The sequence below is a fragment of the Bombina bombina genome, chromosome 8 (genome assembly GCF_027579735.1).
Source record: "Bombina bombina isolate aBomBom1 chromosome 8, aBomBom1.pri, whole genome shotgun sequence".
Lineage (NCBI taxonomy): Eukaryota > Metazoa > Chordata > Amphibia > Anura > Bombinatoridae > Bombina > Bombina bombina.
In genome coordinates, this window is record NC_069506.1 from 289,852,761 (window position 1) to 289,870,686 (window position 17,926).

A 17,926-nucleotide genomic window follows, 5' to 3' on the forward strand; every position below is an offset into this window, starting at 1 on the left:
TCGACAAGAGTTCCCTTCTTGGGAACAATAATAGATTCTTTAGAAATGAGGATTTTCCTGACAGAAGTCAGAAAGTCAAAACTTCTAAACGCTTGTCAAGTTCTTCATTCTATTCCTCGTCCTTCCGTAGCTCAGTGCATGGAAGTAGTAGGATTGATGGTTGCAGCAATGGACATAGTTCCTTTTGCGCGAATTCATCTAAGACCATTACAACTGTGCATGCTGAAACAGTGGAATGGGGACTATACAGACTTGTCTCCAGTGATTCAAGTAGATCAGAAGACCAGAGACTCACTCCGTTGGTGGCTAACCCTGGACCACCTGTCCCAGGGAATGAGCTTCTGCAGACCAGAGTGGGTCATCGTCACGACCGACGCCAGTCTAGTGGGCTGGGGCGCGGTCTGGAAATCCCTGAAGGCTCAGGGACTATGGTCTCGGGAAGAGTCTCTTCTCCCGATAAACATTCTGGAACTGAGAGCGATATTCAATGCTCTCAGGGCTTGGCCTCAACTAGCAAAGGCCAGATTCATAAGATTCCAATCAGACAACATGACGACTGTTGCTTATATCAATCATCAGGGGGGAACAAGGAGTTCCCTGGCGATGAAAGAAGTGACCAAAATAATAAAATGGGCAGAGGATCACTCCTGCCACCTATCTGCGATCCACATCCCAGGTGTGGAAAACTGGGAGGCGGATTATCTGAGTCGTCAGACATTCCATCCGGGGGAGTGGGAACTCCACCCGGAGATCTTTGCCCAGTTGACTCAATTATGGGGCATTCCAGATATGGATCTGATGGCGTCTCGTCAGAACTTCAAGGTTCCTTGCTACGGGTCAGATACAGGGATCGCAAGGCGACTCTAGTGGATGCACTAGTAGCGCCTTGGACCTTCAACCTAGCCTATGTGTTTCCACCGTTTCCTCTCATTCCCAGGCTGGTAGCCAGGATCAAGCAGGAGAGGGCCTCGGTGATCTTGATAGCTCCTGCGTGGCCACGCAGGACTTGGTATGCAGACCTGGTGAATATGTCATCGGCTCCACCATGGAAGCTACCTTTGAGACAGGATCTTCTAGTACAAGGTCCATTCGAACATCCAAATCTAGTTTCCCTCCAGCTGATGGCTTGGAAATTGAACGCTTGATTCTATCAAAGCGTGGGTTTTCAGATTCTGTGATAGATACTCTAGTTCAAGCCAGAAAACCGGTAACTAGAAAAATTTACCATAAAATATGGAAAAGATATATCTGCTGGTGTGAATCCAAGGGATTCTCATGGAATAAGATCAAAATTCCTAGGATCCTTTCCTTTCTACAAGAGGGTTTGGATAAAGGATTATCAGCGAGTTCTCTAAAGGGACAGATTTCTGCTTTATCAGTCTTATTACACAAACGACTGGCAGCTGTGCCAGATGTTCAAGCATTTGTTCAGGCTCTGGTTAGGATCAAGCCTGTTTACAGACCTTTGACTCCTCCCTGGAGTTTAAATCTAGTTCTTTCAGTTCTTCAAGGGGTTCCGTTTGAACCTCTACATTCCATAGATATTAAGTTGTTATCTTGGAAAGTTTTGTTTTTGGTTGCTATTTCTTCTGCTAGAAGAGTTTCTGAGTTATCTGCTCTGCAGTGTTCTCCGCCCTATCTGGTGTTCCATGCAGATAAGGTTGTTTTGCGTACTAAGCCTGGTTTTCTTCCAAAGGTTGTTTCTAACAAAAATATTAACCAGGAGATAGTTGTTCCTTCTTTGTGTCCGAATCCAGTTTCAAAGAAGGAACGTTTGTTACACAATTTAGACGTAGTCCGTGCTCTAAAATTCTATTTAGAAGCTACAAAAGAGTTCAGACAAACTTCTTCTCTGTTTGTCGTCTATTCTGGTAAAAGGAGAGGTCAAAAAGCGACTTCTACCTCTCTTTCTTTTTGGCTTAAAAGCATCATCCGATTGGCTTACGAGACTGCCGGACGGCAACCTCCAGAAAGAATCACAGCTCACTCCTCTAGGGCTGTGGCTTCCACATGGGCCTTCAAGAACGAGGCTTCTGTTGATCAGATATGTAAGGCAGCGACTTGGTCTTCACTGCACACTTTTTCCAAATTTTCCAAATTTGATACTTTTGCTTCTTCAGAGGCTATTTTTGGGAGAAAGGTTTTGCAAGCCGTGGTGCCTTCTGTTTAGGTAACCTGATTTGCTCCCTCCCTTCATCCGTGTCCTAAAGCTTTGGTATTGGTTCCCACAAGTAAGGATGACGCCGTGGACCGGACACACCAATGTTGGAGAAAACAGAATTTATGCTTACCTGATAAATTACTTTCTCCAACGGTGTGTCCGGTCCACGGCCCGCCCTGGTTTTTTAATCAGGTTTGATGAATTATTTTCTCTAACAACAGTCACCACGGCACCCTATGGTTTCTCCTGTTTTTTTCCTCCTGTCCGTCGGTCGAATGACTGGGGTGGGCGGAGCCTAGGAGGGACTATATGGACAGCTTTGCTGGGACTCTTTGCCATTTCCTGTTGGGGAAGAGATATTCCCACAAGTAAGGATGACGCCGTGGACCGGACACACCGTTGGAGAAAGTAATTTATCAGGTAAGCATAAATTCTGTTTTTGTTTGTATAGCCAGGTGATCACTGTGGTAACAGTATATTAAAGTGAATGTCAATTTTCATGTGAAAATGCCCGTTTTTAAAAAAACTATTAAAAACAAGGGCACTTTCATTCATGAAAATTGACATTTCAGCCGTTTTCTTAAAATATACTTACCTTTTCTTCTTGAAGCCACTCCAGTGCTTCACCAGCCCATCGCAAGCCTCTTCATACGTCAGCAATGACGATTCCGGTATCCCCCCGGGGTAATCATTGCCTGAGGCAACGCTGTAATTGGAGGAAGCCAGTTTCGTCATTGCTGGGTAAGTAAACCAGGAAGAAGCAGGCGGGGCATCATTTCAGAACGGCGATCCGGCGTTTCAGAAGAACAAGGTAAGTATTTTTAAAATACGGTGCCATGTCAATTTTCATGCATGAAAGTGCCCTGTTTTTAACAGTTTTTTTTTTAAAATCAGGCACTGTTACATGAAAATTGACCTTCACTTTAAGGTGATTACTCAGGTAACAGTATAGTCAGGTGATCACTCTAGTAATAGTATAGTCAGGTGTGATCAACAAATGTAAAAAGTTCTGGGTTTAAACTGGAAATTACCGTATATGTTAAAGCAGTCAGCAGCTCGATAAATGTGTCATTCGGCAAAAAGACACTGTGGTGTGAGATGGAAACAAGCTAGCAAGCCGCCAGTGAATTCTGTATGGATTTATCGGTTATGGGATAGATTCATTCAAATCATTGCTCAAATGATCACTCACCCGATGCAAACTTCTTTTCACCAACTCGAGCATCCACCAAATGCGAAGACAGAGTGAAGCAATATACGCTCCGACTGCTCGATGCGTCTATGTCACGAAGGAGGATCCTTTTCAACTGCAGCCTGGTTCAGCCTGGTTCAACTCGCTCCTGCAGAAACCCAGGCTCTGCGGTGCTCTTGATCCTTTGCCGGTTCCGGAAATCCTTCGTGGAAATGACGTACGTGGTCAGTTTCTCCAATCCAAGTGGAGAGTAGGTGAGTCACATGAAGGAACAACAACCAATCACAAATGGAGCTAGGCTTGCAAGCAATATCCAACACGAACCATATACAGAGCAATTACTGTAGTAAGACCGCCGGGGGTAGCCACAGTTACAACCGGATGCGGGATAATAAGGAGGATTCCTTGCAATCCTAAAATAATAAATCCATTAAAAGAAAAAGTATATCCCAGAAATCCAAAAATATAAAAAATAGCAGCTTTATTGATATAACTTAAAATACGGACATAGTAGCACACAAACAAGAGGGTTTTACGCGTTTCAGCGTAAGCCGTACTCATAAACCTAGACAGACACCGGTGTGTGTCATTTAAGAAGGATTAATGTAAGCTGGTCATTGGTTGGTGCTGAACACACCCCTGTTAACCAGTTAATTGTCTGAATGTACACAGTAAACTTATTCTAGTTAGCAGGATGATACAGTTAAACAATGATCATGATTGGCAATACATATCTGAATTGAATATTTGTTACACAGTATACAAATATGATATATAAATATAAGTTTGAACTTTAAATATTAAACAATAAGAAGGCATGATATATAAGATTATAACATTATCTATCATTTAAAGGTATTACTGAGTGTCATTAATATTATACATATTATACAAACAGAAGTAAATCACTTTTTTATAAGTGTATATATGGTGATATAGCAATATAGAAATATAGCCAATAGTCATATAATATAGGGGCCAGTTGGTTAAGGTTTAAAAGAGCTCAAAAGTGGTTTATGCATGTTTCAAGGGCTCCTACATAATGCTCCCTTCTTAAACTATGGGGCTGGTTCAATGTCAAATAGAGCGAGACATTTGGTATTTTATATATATATGTATATGTATACATCTAAATATAAGCTGAACATTAGTAAGTGTATATATTTGTTGGAAAGAATAAAAAGATTAAAACATTTCATAATCACAATATGGCTCACGAAAGGCAAAAAATTGCCGGGAAGAGCCTGTAAATCACCAACTGGTATAAGCACAACCCTATTCACATATACAAAATCATATATATACATCAACCAGCTACACTTAATGTCAAGTTAAATAAACAGAGCATAAACCATTTATGGGGAGATATAACAATAGTTTGTAAATAAGGGGACACAAGAATAATTTGTATATCCCAAGGCCCCACTTCAAATTAGTCACACATAATAGTGACAATATATCACATATACAAAAGATATGTATATATAGAAGGAGTGAGAATTGGACCATGAAACCTTTATTTCCAATGGTTGATAATATCAAACTCAGAGTTGAAACCATATGGAACCTGAGTATGCAGTTTCATGATTCAATACACTTCCTGTCTGGCCAGGAGCTGATCTTTGTTGCCTCCCCTAGGAGGTAAAAGTATAGTTTCAATACCCCTCCACTTAAAGGATCTAGTATCCTTGCCGTGCACCTCTATGAAATGCCTTGAAAGAGAAGAGCATGGTTTTTCATATTTGATGTAACCAAGATGTTCCCGGATGCGAGTCCTGACATCTCTGCTAGACATACCCACGTATTGTTTGAAGTGTTCAAGGCATTCGATGAGGTACACGACATAGGAACTAGAGCAATTAATGCATCCTTTAATCAGAAAGCTCTGTTTGGTGTCACACGAATAGAACTCTTTTTCCTCAACTATGGAATCACAGGCTTTACACCTGTGATTACCACATTTGTAGGTACCATTTACATGTAGCCAAGAACCAGTATTACTCTTTTTGATAGGTAATTGACTGGGAGCCAAAATGTTACCCAAAGTAAGATTCTTTGAGTACACACATTTGAATCCCTTCTCCACTGTAGTTTTCAATTGGGTATCTCCCAAGAGAATGGGAAAATACTTCTTGATAATGTCACAAACAGAAGTATAATCTGACGAATATTGTGTAATAAAGGACAAAGGTCTATCTCCCTTTAATTCCTGTTTCCTAGATTGTGGTTGTGAGGTTTTTCTACCACTCGAGAGTGTTTTGTTAGCAAGATGATCTAAAAGTTTGGGGGAATAGCCTATGCTTTTGAGCCTTTGTTTTATTTCCTTGCTTTCTTCAATGAATTCACTGTCTTTGCTACAGATTCTTCTGGCTCTCAGGAATTGGCTTTTGGCTATCCCTTTGAACACATGAGAAGGGTGTCCACTTTTTTATGTAAAATAGTGTTTCCTGATATAGGTTTTCTAAATAGCTTAGAGTGGATTTTGTGTTCTATAGGATCGCCAATCAATGTGATGTCTAAGAAATTAACAATTTCTTTGTGCCACTCATACGTAAACTTCAAGCCATGCTGGCTATCATTTAAGTATTGAAAAATCAATTTTGCTCTTACTTCTGTAGACGAACTGATAAAAATCAGGTTGTCTATGAAACGACGATAGAACACTACTTCTATTCTGAAGGGCTTATCCGTACCATAGATAAAGAAGCATTCCAGCCATCCCATGAACAGATTTGCATATGAGGGGGCAAATTTTGCCCCCATGGCTGTACCCTGCTTCTGTAGGTAAAAAAAACCTTCAAAACAGAAGTAGTTGTGTTCCAACAAATACTGTGTGATGCGCAAAAGGTATGTTATAAAATCTTCCGTTAGATCTGTGCTGGAAGATAAGAAATATCTAATGGCCTCTAAACACATGTTGTGTGGTACGCTGGAATATAGAGAAACCATGTCAATTGTGAGCCAACTATTGTGATCATTCCATTCAATCTCTTCCAGCATACCCAATACATGTGGTGTATCATGCTGTCTAACATAGACTCTCTCTCTAAACTCTCAAATGAGGCAATACTACAAGCCTCAGAAAAGGTAATTGGTAATTGATCTTGTCTATTTGTTGTACCTGTGGTTGGTGTAGGGCATATATTTGTGTGAGTACTATCCATCATGTTAAAATGTTTATTTAAGGTAATCTTCCTAACAAAGCGGTTAAGATCTATAATGGTTTGGAAAAGATTAAATTTTCTTTTGGGACAAAAGCCCAACCCATATTCCAAGACCTTAATTTCCGCTGTGTTAAGGATATAGGAAGACACATTAATCACGCTTTTGGAATTAATCATGTGATCACCTTGGGGTCTCTCAAAGTGTACCTGTGTTTGGGGGTCTGTTTCCCTCCCCCTCCCGTGTGTTTCTGGGCCACGTGAAAAACCTGCGGTTGTGTTAGATCTTGTTTATTACTTATGTCTGAATGAATAATACGTTTATGTATTTCATTCCCTTTAGAGGAAACGCCTTCTACAGTGGCCTGAAAAATAAGGCTAAAAGAGAGTAACTTTCTCTGATCCTGAAACCACTGATGATGACGTGTCCTCTCAGGGGGCGTCCACTTCTTGTGATGAGGGTTCAGGCAATGATTATGATACCGACTCAGCAGTGGGTGGTGACAAAAGTATTTTACCATTACCAAATGAAAAGGTGACAAATGAAGATTTAACAAAGCTAGGGGCTAGACCCAAAATCATTCAGGCCACTGTAAAAAAAAAAAACTAGCCTAAACTAAACTACCAATAGCCCTTAAAAGGGCCTTTTGCTGGGCATTGCCCCAAAGTAATCAGCTCTGTTACCTGTAAAAAAAAAATACAAACAACACCCCCAACAGTAAAATCCACCCCCCAAATAAAATACTATCTAAAAAAACCTAAGCTCCCCATTGCCCTGAAAAGGGCATTTGGATGGGCATTGGCCTTAAAAGAGCAGTTAGTCCTTAGCTAATTTAATTTAGGTAATTGTATTTAATTTAGTTAATTTATTTAATTATAGTGTAGTGTTATTGTAACTTAGGTTAGGTTTTATTTTACAGGTACTTTTGTATTTATTTTAGCTAGGTAGTTATTAAATAGTTAATAACTATTTAATAACTATTCTACCTAGTTAAAATAAATACAAACTTGCCTGTAAAATAAGAATAAACCCTAAGCTAGCTAAAATGTAACTATTAGTTATATTGTAGCTAGTTTAGGGTTTATTTTATAGGTAAGTATTTAGTTTAAAATAGGAATAATTTAGTTAATGATAGTAACATTTATTTAGATTTATTGTAATAATATTTAAGTTAGGGGGTGTTAGGTTAAAGGTTAGACTTATGTTTAGGGGTTAATAACTTTAATAAAGTGGCAGAGACGTTGGGGGCGGCAGATTAGGGGTTAATAAATAGTATGTAGGTGTCGGCGATGTTGGGGGCAGCAGATTAGGGGTTAATACATATAATGTAGGTGGCGGTGGTGTCCGGAGCGGCACATTAGGGGTTACAATTTTTATTATAGTGTTTGCGATGCGGGAGGGCCTCGGTTTAGGGGTTAATAGGTAGTTTATGGGTGCTAGTGTACTTTTTAGCACTTTAGTTATGAGTTTTATGTTACAGCGTTGTACCATAAAACTCTTAACTACTGACTTTTAAATGCGTTAGGACTCTTGACGGGGTAGGGTGTACCGCTCACTTTTTTGGCCTCCCAGGACAGACTTGTAATATCAGCGCTATCAAAGTTCCATAGAAAAAAGACTTTACAAAGTTTACGTAAGTCGTTTTGCGGTAAGGCCAAAGAGGTGTGCGGTGACCCTAAACCTTCAAGACTCATAATAGCAGCTTTAGTAAAAAAGCAGCGTTAGGACTTCTTAACGCTGCTTTTTTACCCTAACGCACAACTCGTAATCTAGGCGTGTGAGTTTTGTTTGACTGAAAATGTCTAACTTTTCTAATCAGAATCTAGTAAATAAAAATGTTACCTGTATCTCCTTATGCAAAGTGCAATGTGTGTTGTGCTTACACTGCAGGAAGCTTTATTTTCCTAACAAGGACAAAATGTTTAATTGATACAGGGATAAGTTCATTAAAAAATGTTTTCCAGCCTCCACAGCTTAATCAGCCTCTTCTGTTTCACTTGTACGTATGTTATAGTATGCAGCAGAGTCCCTAAAGCTCAATTTCTCCAATCTTTAGGGATTCAGCTGCTACACAGTAACTATTGTAGCTGTTGAGGCTGATAACAAAATTGTTGACCTCTTCGCATAATGATTCTAAAATTATATAGCAGTTAACACCTTGGCTGCCAGAGAGAGGACTGTAACTGACTATTACAGAATTATCATGCCACTCTGGCAAACAAGGGGTTAATGTAAGGAGCATGCTGCTTTGCAAGGCTCCAAATAGGTCTTAAACTACACTTATGCACATAATTCTGAATGAATCACACCCCCCCCCCCCCCATTTAAAACAATATTAATACAATTGTCTATGTTTGGTTATATAATGCCACAAATATATGAAATATTAAGAACGTGTATAAAAATTAACAGCTTCTAATCAAGACACAGTTAAATATACTGTGAATTTCAACTCTTTACTTTTATTGTATGAATTGATCCGCCAGAAATATTGGAAGCTGATGAATTATGTATTCTTTTGTACAGACAACCTACAAGGGCAAATCTTCCTTCCAGACCTACAAAGACTACTTAAAATGGGATTTGTTCCTCCAGCAACAGCTGCTCCTTCTCCCTGCAGACTCTGCTTTGAAACGAGGGTTCCAGACATGCGAGCACTGGAAGCAAATCTTCATGGAGATCATAGGCAAGTTCTCAATAAGAAAGCCAGCTGCAGCTTGGCTACAAGCTATATATACAGTATGCTAAAGAAAAACATGTAACTTAGGGATGCCAAGTCTTTTCATTATAACACACTGACTGGTATACTAAACATTTTTGGATTTTAAAGTTTTGAAAGAATAACAAAACCCCAAGATATCACTGCCAAGTGACCCACAACACTTCACTAGGGTCTTAAAATGGTTTCATTGCAGTTGCCCATAAGTGTACAACTCTCCAGAAACCCTGAAATTCCACCATAATGCCCTAAAACTGCCACCAACAGCCTACAGCTTCTGCCTATAGATGACTTGCAAAAAAAGAGCCAGCATCTTGCTTTGGGCCATTTCCGTATGGAACACTAATTACACAACATGGAACATTAAGATCCTACAGAACAGTTTGGGTTACATTGCACTTGCTCATCAATGCCAATATGTTTATCTTCAGATGTACCTAATTAGGCCTCAGTTTGCTTATATGCTGGTCATACTAGCTTTTAACAAGTTAAATGTAACATAATGATTTAACTAATCAACAATTTATGTCTGGAGAAATAGTTGTGAGGAAATGAGAACATGTGTTTGATGTGCAAGAAGTAATTATTTGACATGGTTATCACACTACACCAAGTAAATCACAAAGAAAGAGACTAGAATTAATTGACATTCTATGAAGTAAACCTAATGAGGCTTGAGTGTGCAGAAGATGCTTTTAGCTGTATGAGGGTATATCTGGGAACTAGTATGAGTGAAGTCCCTGTGGATGTATAAAGTGGTACTGGGGGCTGGGTGAAGGGATATCTGGGTATAAGTTTGAGCGTAGTCCCTGATGATGTTTGAAGAAGTAATGAGGGGTGCATGAATGGATTTTAGAGTAATAGTGAGAGCAACATGAATGGGTATCTAAGAACCAGTGTGAGAAGAGACCATGAGGATGTGGGTAGAGTATATGGTACGATGTGTAAATTGGTATCTGAGTACCAGTGTGAGATGAGACTAAAAGGATGTGAGCAGATTATATGATGGGCGAATAGGGATCTGAGTACCAGTGTGAGTAGAGACCATGAAGATGTGAGCAGAGTATATAGCATGATGGGTGAATGGATATCTGAGTACCAGTGTGAGTAAAGACCATGAGACTAAGAGGAGACGATATGGCATGGTTGAATGGGTATCTGAGCACCAGTATGAGTAGAGACCATGGGACTGAGAGGAAAGGATATGGTGTAATGGGTGAATGGGTATTTGAATACCAGTGTGAGTAGAGACCATGAGATTGATACCAGAGGATATTGCATGATAGGTGAATTGGTATCTGAGTACCAGTATGAGTAGAGACCATGAGACTAAGAGCAGAGGATATGGCCTAATGTGTGAATGGGTATCTCAGTATTAGCTTGAATAGAGACCATGAGATTGAAAGCAGAGGATATTGCATAATGGTAGAGATCATGAGGCTGAAAGGAAAGGATATGGTGTGATGGGTGAATGGGTATTTGAATACTAGTATGAGTAGAGACCATGAGACTGAGAGGAAAGGGTATGGTTTAATGGGTGAATAGGTATTGGACTATCAGTGTGAGTAGAGACCATGAGGTTGAGAGGAAAGGATATGGTGTGATGGGTGAATGGGTATCTGAATACCAGTGTGAGTAGAGGCTATGAGATTGAGAGAAAATGAAATGGTGTGATGGGTGAATTTGTATGTGAGTACCAGTGTGAGTAGAGACCATGAGATTGAGAGCAGATAATATAGTGTCATGGGTGAATGGGTATTTGAGTACCAGTGTGAGTAGAGACTATGAGATTGAGAACAGCTAATATGGTGTGATGGGTGAATGGGTATCTGAGTACCAGTGTGAGTAGAGACCATGAGATTGAGAGCAGAAGGCATGATGTGATGGTTGAATGGTTGTGTGAGTACCAGTGTGAGTAGAGACCATGAGATTAAGAGCAAAAATATGGTGTGATGATTGAATTAATATGTGAGTACCAGTGAGAGAAGACACCATGAGATTTAAAGCAGATGATATTGTATTATGGTTGAATAGATATGTGAGTACCAGTGTGAGTAAAGACCATAAGATTAAGAGCAGATGATATGGTGTGATGGTTGAATGCATATGAGTACCAATGTGAGTAAAGATCATGAGACTGAGAACAGAGGATGATGTGTGATAGTTGAATGGACATGTGAGTAAAAGTGTTATTAAAGACCATGAGATTTAGAGTAGATGATATGGTGAGATGGTTGAATGAATACGTGAGCACCAGTGTGAGTAGAGACCATGAGATTTAGGGCAGATGATATAGTGTGATGGGTGAATGGGTATCTGAGTATCAGTGTGAGTAAAGACCATGAGATTGAGAGAAGAGGTAACTAGGCTTTAGTTGAGGGTCTTTCTCAGGACTGAGAAGAGTGTGAGCAGAGTCCCTTAGAACTTGTCAAAGGATATTGAAGGCTGGGTGAGAAGATCCAGTGATGGCGGTGCAAGAAACGCAAGTTGGTATGTGACTCTCAAACTCTTTGTAAAAGTCTCACTATGCTGCATCCTATGGGTGACTTATTAATGCTTTATGACCTGTACACCCCTTTGTTCTTACCCTGTAGTGTGACATTACCTTTACAAAACTAACAGTAACAGATTTCTCTCTTTTTAGGGGTGCAGAGTGCCTTGTACGGACTTGTTCTGTCTCTGGTTATCTGTGTAGCGGCAGTGGCACTCTTTACTTCTCACATCCTGCTTTTGCTGCCAGTGCTGCTCACCATATTAGGTAAAAAACAAGGATACAAATCCTTTATTTTCTTAAACAAAACCGTTTATTACCCAATGATTGGTGTGTACTGGGTGCGGGGTCTGCTTACAACCGTACAATTAAATCCGAAGAGAGATCATTGTGTATTCATTGTGCTGATGCATAGCAGCTGCTAAAAATCTTACAGAAAAATGGATTTGAAAGAAAGTAGTCACATTTAATTACTTCTCTGCTATAATACAAGTTATATTTAGTATATTTATACAGTTCAGAATGCCTATCTGCCTTAATTAACACTCTGAACTCATTAGCGGGATTTTGCATAAATTATACTATCACAATACACTAAAATGATTATGTTCATATAATAATAATACTAATAAATGGTAATCATGTCCCTTAGAGTAATGAGCACGACCCTGAATATTGTTTCCCATTATTTTGCTCTATATGTTATTTGTTCGTGTAATTAATACCCTGATGTGTGTGTGTGTGTGTATGTGGGGTGGGGGGGGGGTTAAAGACTGTGGTTTAGATTTGAAAGATTTCTTCATATTAAGTCAATAAGCAATTTTTGGCTTAGGAGAAATGAGAAATACATTAAAGGGACATAGTATGTACATTTTTCGATTTTGTATTTGAGAGATCAACAGTTAAAATGAGAATGGGTTACGTAAAATTTCTTTACATTTTAAGTTAAACTAACAGAAAGAAAGCTCACATTGTTTATAGGGACAGTACCGACACAATAATCTGGTTTATTCAGCACAGTAACAAAACCTCATAAAAAACGTTTTAAATGTTGTCATCTGATGGAACAGAGATGGTTTTGAGTACAATATCCCTTAAACAGAATATTATAAACAGGGCTATACTATTAGTCCCAGACTAGGAACAAAATGCAGCAGTTACGTCTGTAAAACTACACGGACTAGCAACTTTTTCTATCTGACTGGTAAACTTTAGCAAATTAGCATATTTCCCAGAGGCTTTCTGGTATGCGGGGGTTAGGGGAATTGTGTGCAGTTGCACACGGGCATTTTTATGGTAAAACTGGGATGGGAAGGGTGGGGTCTTGTCTAGGGCTGAGCAGGTTGTGGGTGTGGCTATGTGTGCAATGTGTCAGAAAGGGCATGTACTGGTGGAGCTGAGAAGATGTGGATGGAAAGAGGAGGCTAGAACTATAGACAATCCTTAAGAATCCAGGACAGTTAAAGGGACATTAAACCCACTTTTCTCCAACATTGGTGTGTCCGGTCCACAGCGTCATCCTTACTTGAGGGATATCTCTTCCCCAACAGGAAATGGCAAAGAGTCCCAGCAAAGCTGGCCATATAGTCCCTCCTAGGCTCCGCCCACCCCAGTCATTCTCTTTGCCGTTGCACAGGCAACATCTCCACGGAGATGGTTAAGAGTTTTTTGGTGTTTAAATGTAGTTTTTATTCTTCTATCAAGTGTTTGTTATTTTAAAATAGTGCTGGTATGTACTATTTACTCTGAAACAGAAAAGGATGAAGATTTCTGTTTGTGAGAGGAAGATGATTTTAGCAGACAGTAACTAAAATCGATTGCTCTTTCCACATAGGACTGTTGAGATGAAGTAACTTCAGTTGGGGGAAACAGTTAGCAGACTTTTCTGCTTAAGGTATGACTAGCCATATTTCTAACAAGACCATGTAATGCTGGAAGGCTGTCATTTCCCCTCATGGGGACCGGTAAGCCATTTTCTTAGTCAAACAAACAGAATAAAGGGCTTAATATGGGCTAAAAAACTGGTAGACATTTTTATGGGCTAAATCGATTGCTTTATTTGGGCATTTTATTCATATTTATGCTGACAATTCGCATTTATAAACTTGGGGAACGTTTATTAAACGGCAGGCACTATGTTAGACACCTTTTCCAGTCAGGGAGCCTTCCTAGTTGTAGACTGAGCCTCATTTTCGCGCCATTACTGCGCAGTTGTTTTTTGAGAGCAGGGCATGCAGATGCATGTGTGAGGATCTGAAATTTGCTGGAAAAGCTTCTAGAAGGCGTCAATTGGTATCGTATTCCTCTCTGGGCTTGGTTGGGTCTCAGCAAAGGCTATAGCTGGGACTGTATAGGGGTTAAATTTGTAAACGGCTCCGGTTCCGTTATTTTAAGGGTTAAAGCTCTGAAATTTGGTGTGCAATACTCTTAATGCTTTAAGACACTGTGGTGAAATTTTGGTAATTTTTTAACAATTCCTTCATACCTTTTCACATATTCAGTAATAAAGTGTTTTCTGTTTAAAATTTAAAGAGACAGTAACGGTTTTGTTTTAAAACGTTTTTTGTGCTTTCTTGACAAGTTTAAGCCTGTTTAACATGTCTGTGCCTTTGGATAAGCTATGTTCTATATGTATGAAAGCCAATGTGTCTCCCCATTTAAATTTATGTGATAATTGTGCCATAGCGTCCAAACAAAGTAAGGACAGTACTGCCACAGATAATTAAATTGCCCAAGATGATTCCTCAGATGAGGGGAGTAAACATGATACTACATCATCTCCTACTGTGTCTACACCAGTTTTGCCCACACAGGAGGCCCCTAGTACATCTAGTGCGCCAATGCTTATTACCATGCAACAATTAACGGCTGTAATGGATAACTCCATAGCAAATATTTTATCCAAAATGCCTACTTATCAGAGAAAGCGCGATTGCTCTGTTTTAAACACTGAAGAGCAGGAGGGCGCTGATGATAATTGTTCTGTCATACCCTCACACCAATCTGAAGGGGCCATGAGGGAGGTTTTGTCAGATGGAGAAATTTCAGATTCAGGAAAAATTTCTCAACAAGCTGAACCTGATGTTGTGACATTTAAATTTAAATTAGAACATCTCCGCGCACTGCTTAAGGAGGTGTTATCTACTCTGGATGATTGTGACAACTTGGTCATTCCAGAGAAATTATGCAAGATGGACAAGTTCCTAGAGGTTCCGGTGCACCCCGACGCTTTTCCTATACCCAAGCGGGTGGCGGACATAGTAAATAAGGAGTGGGAAAAGCCCGGCATACCTTTTGTTCCCCCCCCTATATTTAAGAAATTATTTCCTATGGTCGACCCCAGAAAGGACTTATGGCAGACAGTCCCTAAGGTCGAGGGGGCAGTTTCTACTCTAAACAAACGCACTACTATTCCTATCGAAGATAGTTGTGCTTTCAAAGATCCTATGGATAAAAAATTGGAGGGTTTGCTTAAAAAGATTTTTGTACAGCAAGGTTACCTTCTACAACCCATTTCGTGCATTGTTCCTGTCACTACAGCAGCGTGGTTCTGGTTAGAGGAACTAGAAAACTCGCTTAGTAGAGAGACTCCATATGAGGAGGTTATGGACAGAGTTCACGCACTTAAGTTGGCTAACTCTTTTATTTTAGATGCCGCTTTGCAATTAGCTAGATTAGCGGCAAAAATTTCAGGGTTTGCTATCGTGGCGCGCAGAGCGCTTTGGCTAAAGTCTTGGTCAGCGGATGTGTCATCCAAGACAAAATTGCTTAACATCCCTTTCAAAGGTAAAACTCTATTTGGACCAGAATTGAAAGAGATTATTTCAGACATCACTGGGGGAAAGGGCCACACCCTTCCACAAGATAGGCCTTTCAAGGCCAAAAATAAGTCTAATTTTCGTTCCTTTCGCAATTTCAGGAACGGACCGGCCTCTAATTCTGCATCCTCTAAGCAAGAGGGTAATGCCTCACAACCCAAACCAGCCTGGAAACCGATGCAAGGCTGGAACAAGGGTAAGCAGGCCAAGAAGCCTGCCGCTGCTAACAAAACAGCATGAAGGAGTAGCCCCCGATCCGGGACCGGATCTAGTGGGGGGCAGACTCTCTCTCTTTGCTCAGGCTTGGGCAAGAGATGTTCAGGATCCCTGGGCGCTAGAAATAGTTTCTCAGGGTTATCTCCTGGAATTCAGGGAACTACCCCCAAGGGGAAGGTTCCACATGTCTCACTTATCCTCAAACCAAATAAAGAGACAGGCGTTCTTACATTGTGTAGATGACCTGTTAAAGATGGGAGTGATACACCCAGTTCCAATAAAGGAACAAGGAATGGGATTATATTCCAATCTGTTCGTAGTTCCCAAAAAAGAGGGAACTTTCAGACCAATTTTGGATTTGAAGATCCTAAACAAATTTCTCAGGGTACCATCGTTCAAGATGGAAACCATTCGAACGATTCTACCCACTATCCAGGAAAGTCAATTTATGACTACCGTGGATCTAAAGGATGCGTACCTACATATTCCTATCCACAAAGAACATCATCAGTTCCTAAGGTTCGCTTTTCTGGACAAGCATTACCAGTTTGTGGCCCTCCCATTCGGGTTAGCCACTGCTCCAAGGATTTTCACAAAGGTACTAGGGTCCCTTCTATCAGTTCTAAGACCGAGGGGCATTGCAGTAGTACCTTACTTGGACGACATTCTAATACAAGCGTCGTCCCTGTCAAAAGCAAAGGCTCATACAGACATCGTTCTGGCCTTTCTCAGATCACACGGATGGAAGGTGAACATAGAAAAAAGTTCTCTGTCTCCGTCGACAAGAGTTCCCTTCTTGGGAACAATAATAGATTCCTTAGAAATGAGGATTTTTCTGACAGAGGTCAGAAAGTCAAAACTTCTAAGCTCTTGTCAAGTTCTTCATTCTGTTCCTCGTCCTTCCATAGCGCAGTGCATGGAAGTAGTAGGGTTGATGGTTGCAGCAATGGACATAGTTCCTTTTGCACGAATTCATCTAAGACCATTACAACTGTGCATGCTCAAACAGTGGAATGGGGACTATACAGACTTGTCTCCAATGATTCAAGTAGATCAGAAGACCAGAGATTCACTCCGTTGGTGGCTGACCCTGGACCATCTGTCCCAGGGAATGAGCTTCCGCAGACCAGAGTGGGTCATTGTCACGACCCAGTGAGTCTAGTGGGCTGGGGCGCGGTCTGGGAATCCCTGAAAGCTCAGGGTCTATGGTCTCGGGAAGAGTCTCTTCTCCCGATAAACATTCTGGAACTGAGAGCGATATTCAATGCTCTCAGGGCTTGGCCTCAACTAGCAAAGGCCAGATTCATAAGGTTCCAATCAGACAATATGATGACCGTTGCGTATATCAATCATCAGGGGGGAACAAGGAGTTCCCTGGCGATGAAAGAAGTGACCAAAATAATTCAATGGGCGGAGGATCACTCCTGCCACCTGTCTGCGATCCACATCCCAGGTGTGGAAAACTGGGAGGCGGATTTTCTGAGTCGTCAGACATTCCATCCGGGGGAGTGGGAACTCCATCCGGAGATCTTTGCCCAAATAACTCAATTATGGGGCATTCCAGACATGGATCTGATGGCGTCTCATCAGAACTTCAAGGTTCCTTGCTACGGGTCCAGATCCAGGGATCCCAAGGCGACTCTAGTAGATGCACTAGTAGCACCTTGGACCTTCAACCTAGCTTATGTATTTCCACCGTTTCCTCTCATTCCCAGGCTGGTAGCCAGGATCAATCAGGAGAGGGCCTCGGTGATCTTGATAGCTCCTGCGTGGCCACGCAGGACTTGGTATGCAGACCTGGTGAATATGTCATCGGTTCCACCGTGGAAGCTACCTTTGAGACAGGACCTTCTTGTTCAGGGTCCATTCGAACATCCAAATCTGGTCTCCCTCCAGCTGACGGCTTGGAGATTGAATGCTTGATTCTATCAAATCGTGGGTTTTCAGATTCTGTGATAGATACTCTGGTTCAGGCCAGAAAACCGGTAACTAGAAAGATTTACCATAAAATATGGAAAAGATATATCTGTTGGTGTGAATCCAAAGGATTCCCATGGAATAAGATAAAAATTCCTAAGATTCTCTCCTTTCTACAAGAAGGTTTGGAGAAAGGATTATCTGCAAGTTCTCTAAAGGGACAGATCTCTGCTTTATCTGTCTTACTACA

At 40.7% G+C, this 17,926-nt stretch overlaps 1 protein-coding gene across 1 annotated transcript in view; it reads left to right on the forward strand.

Moving 5' to 3' along the window:
- DISP3 (dispatched RND transporter family member 3) overlaps positions 1 to 17,926 on the forward strand; it is a 284,421-nt gene that overhangs the window by 221,410 nt on the left and 45,085 nt on the right. The window contains exons 17-18 of the mRNA XM_053690067.1: positions 9,042 to 9,201; positions 11,879 to 11,992. Of these exons, the coding sequence (XP_053546042.1) occupies positions 9,042 to 9,201; positions 11,879 to 11,992 (274 nt within the window). The remainder of the gene's footprint in view (positions 1 to 9,041; positions 9,202 to 11,878; positions 11,993 to 17,926) is intronic.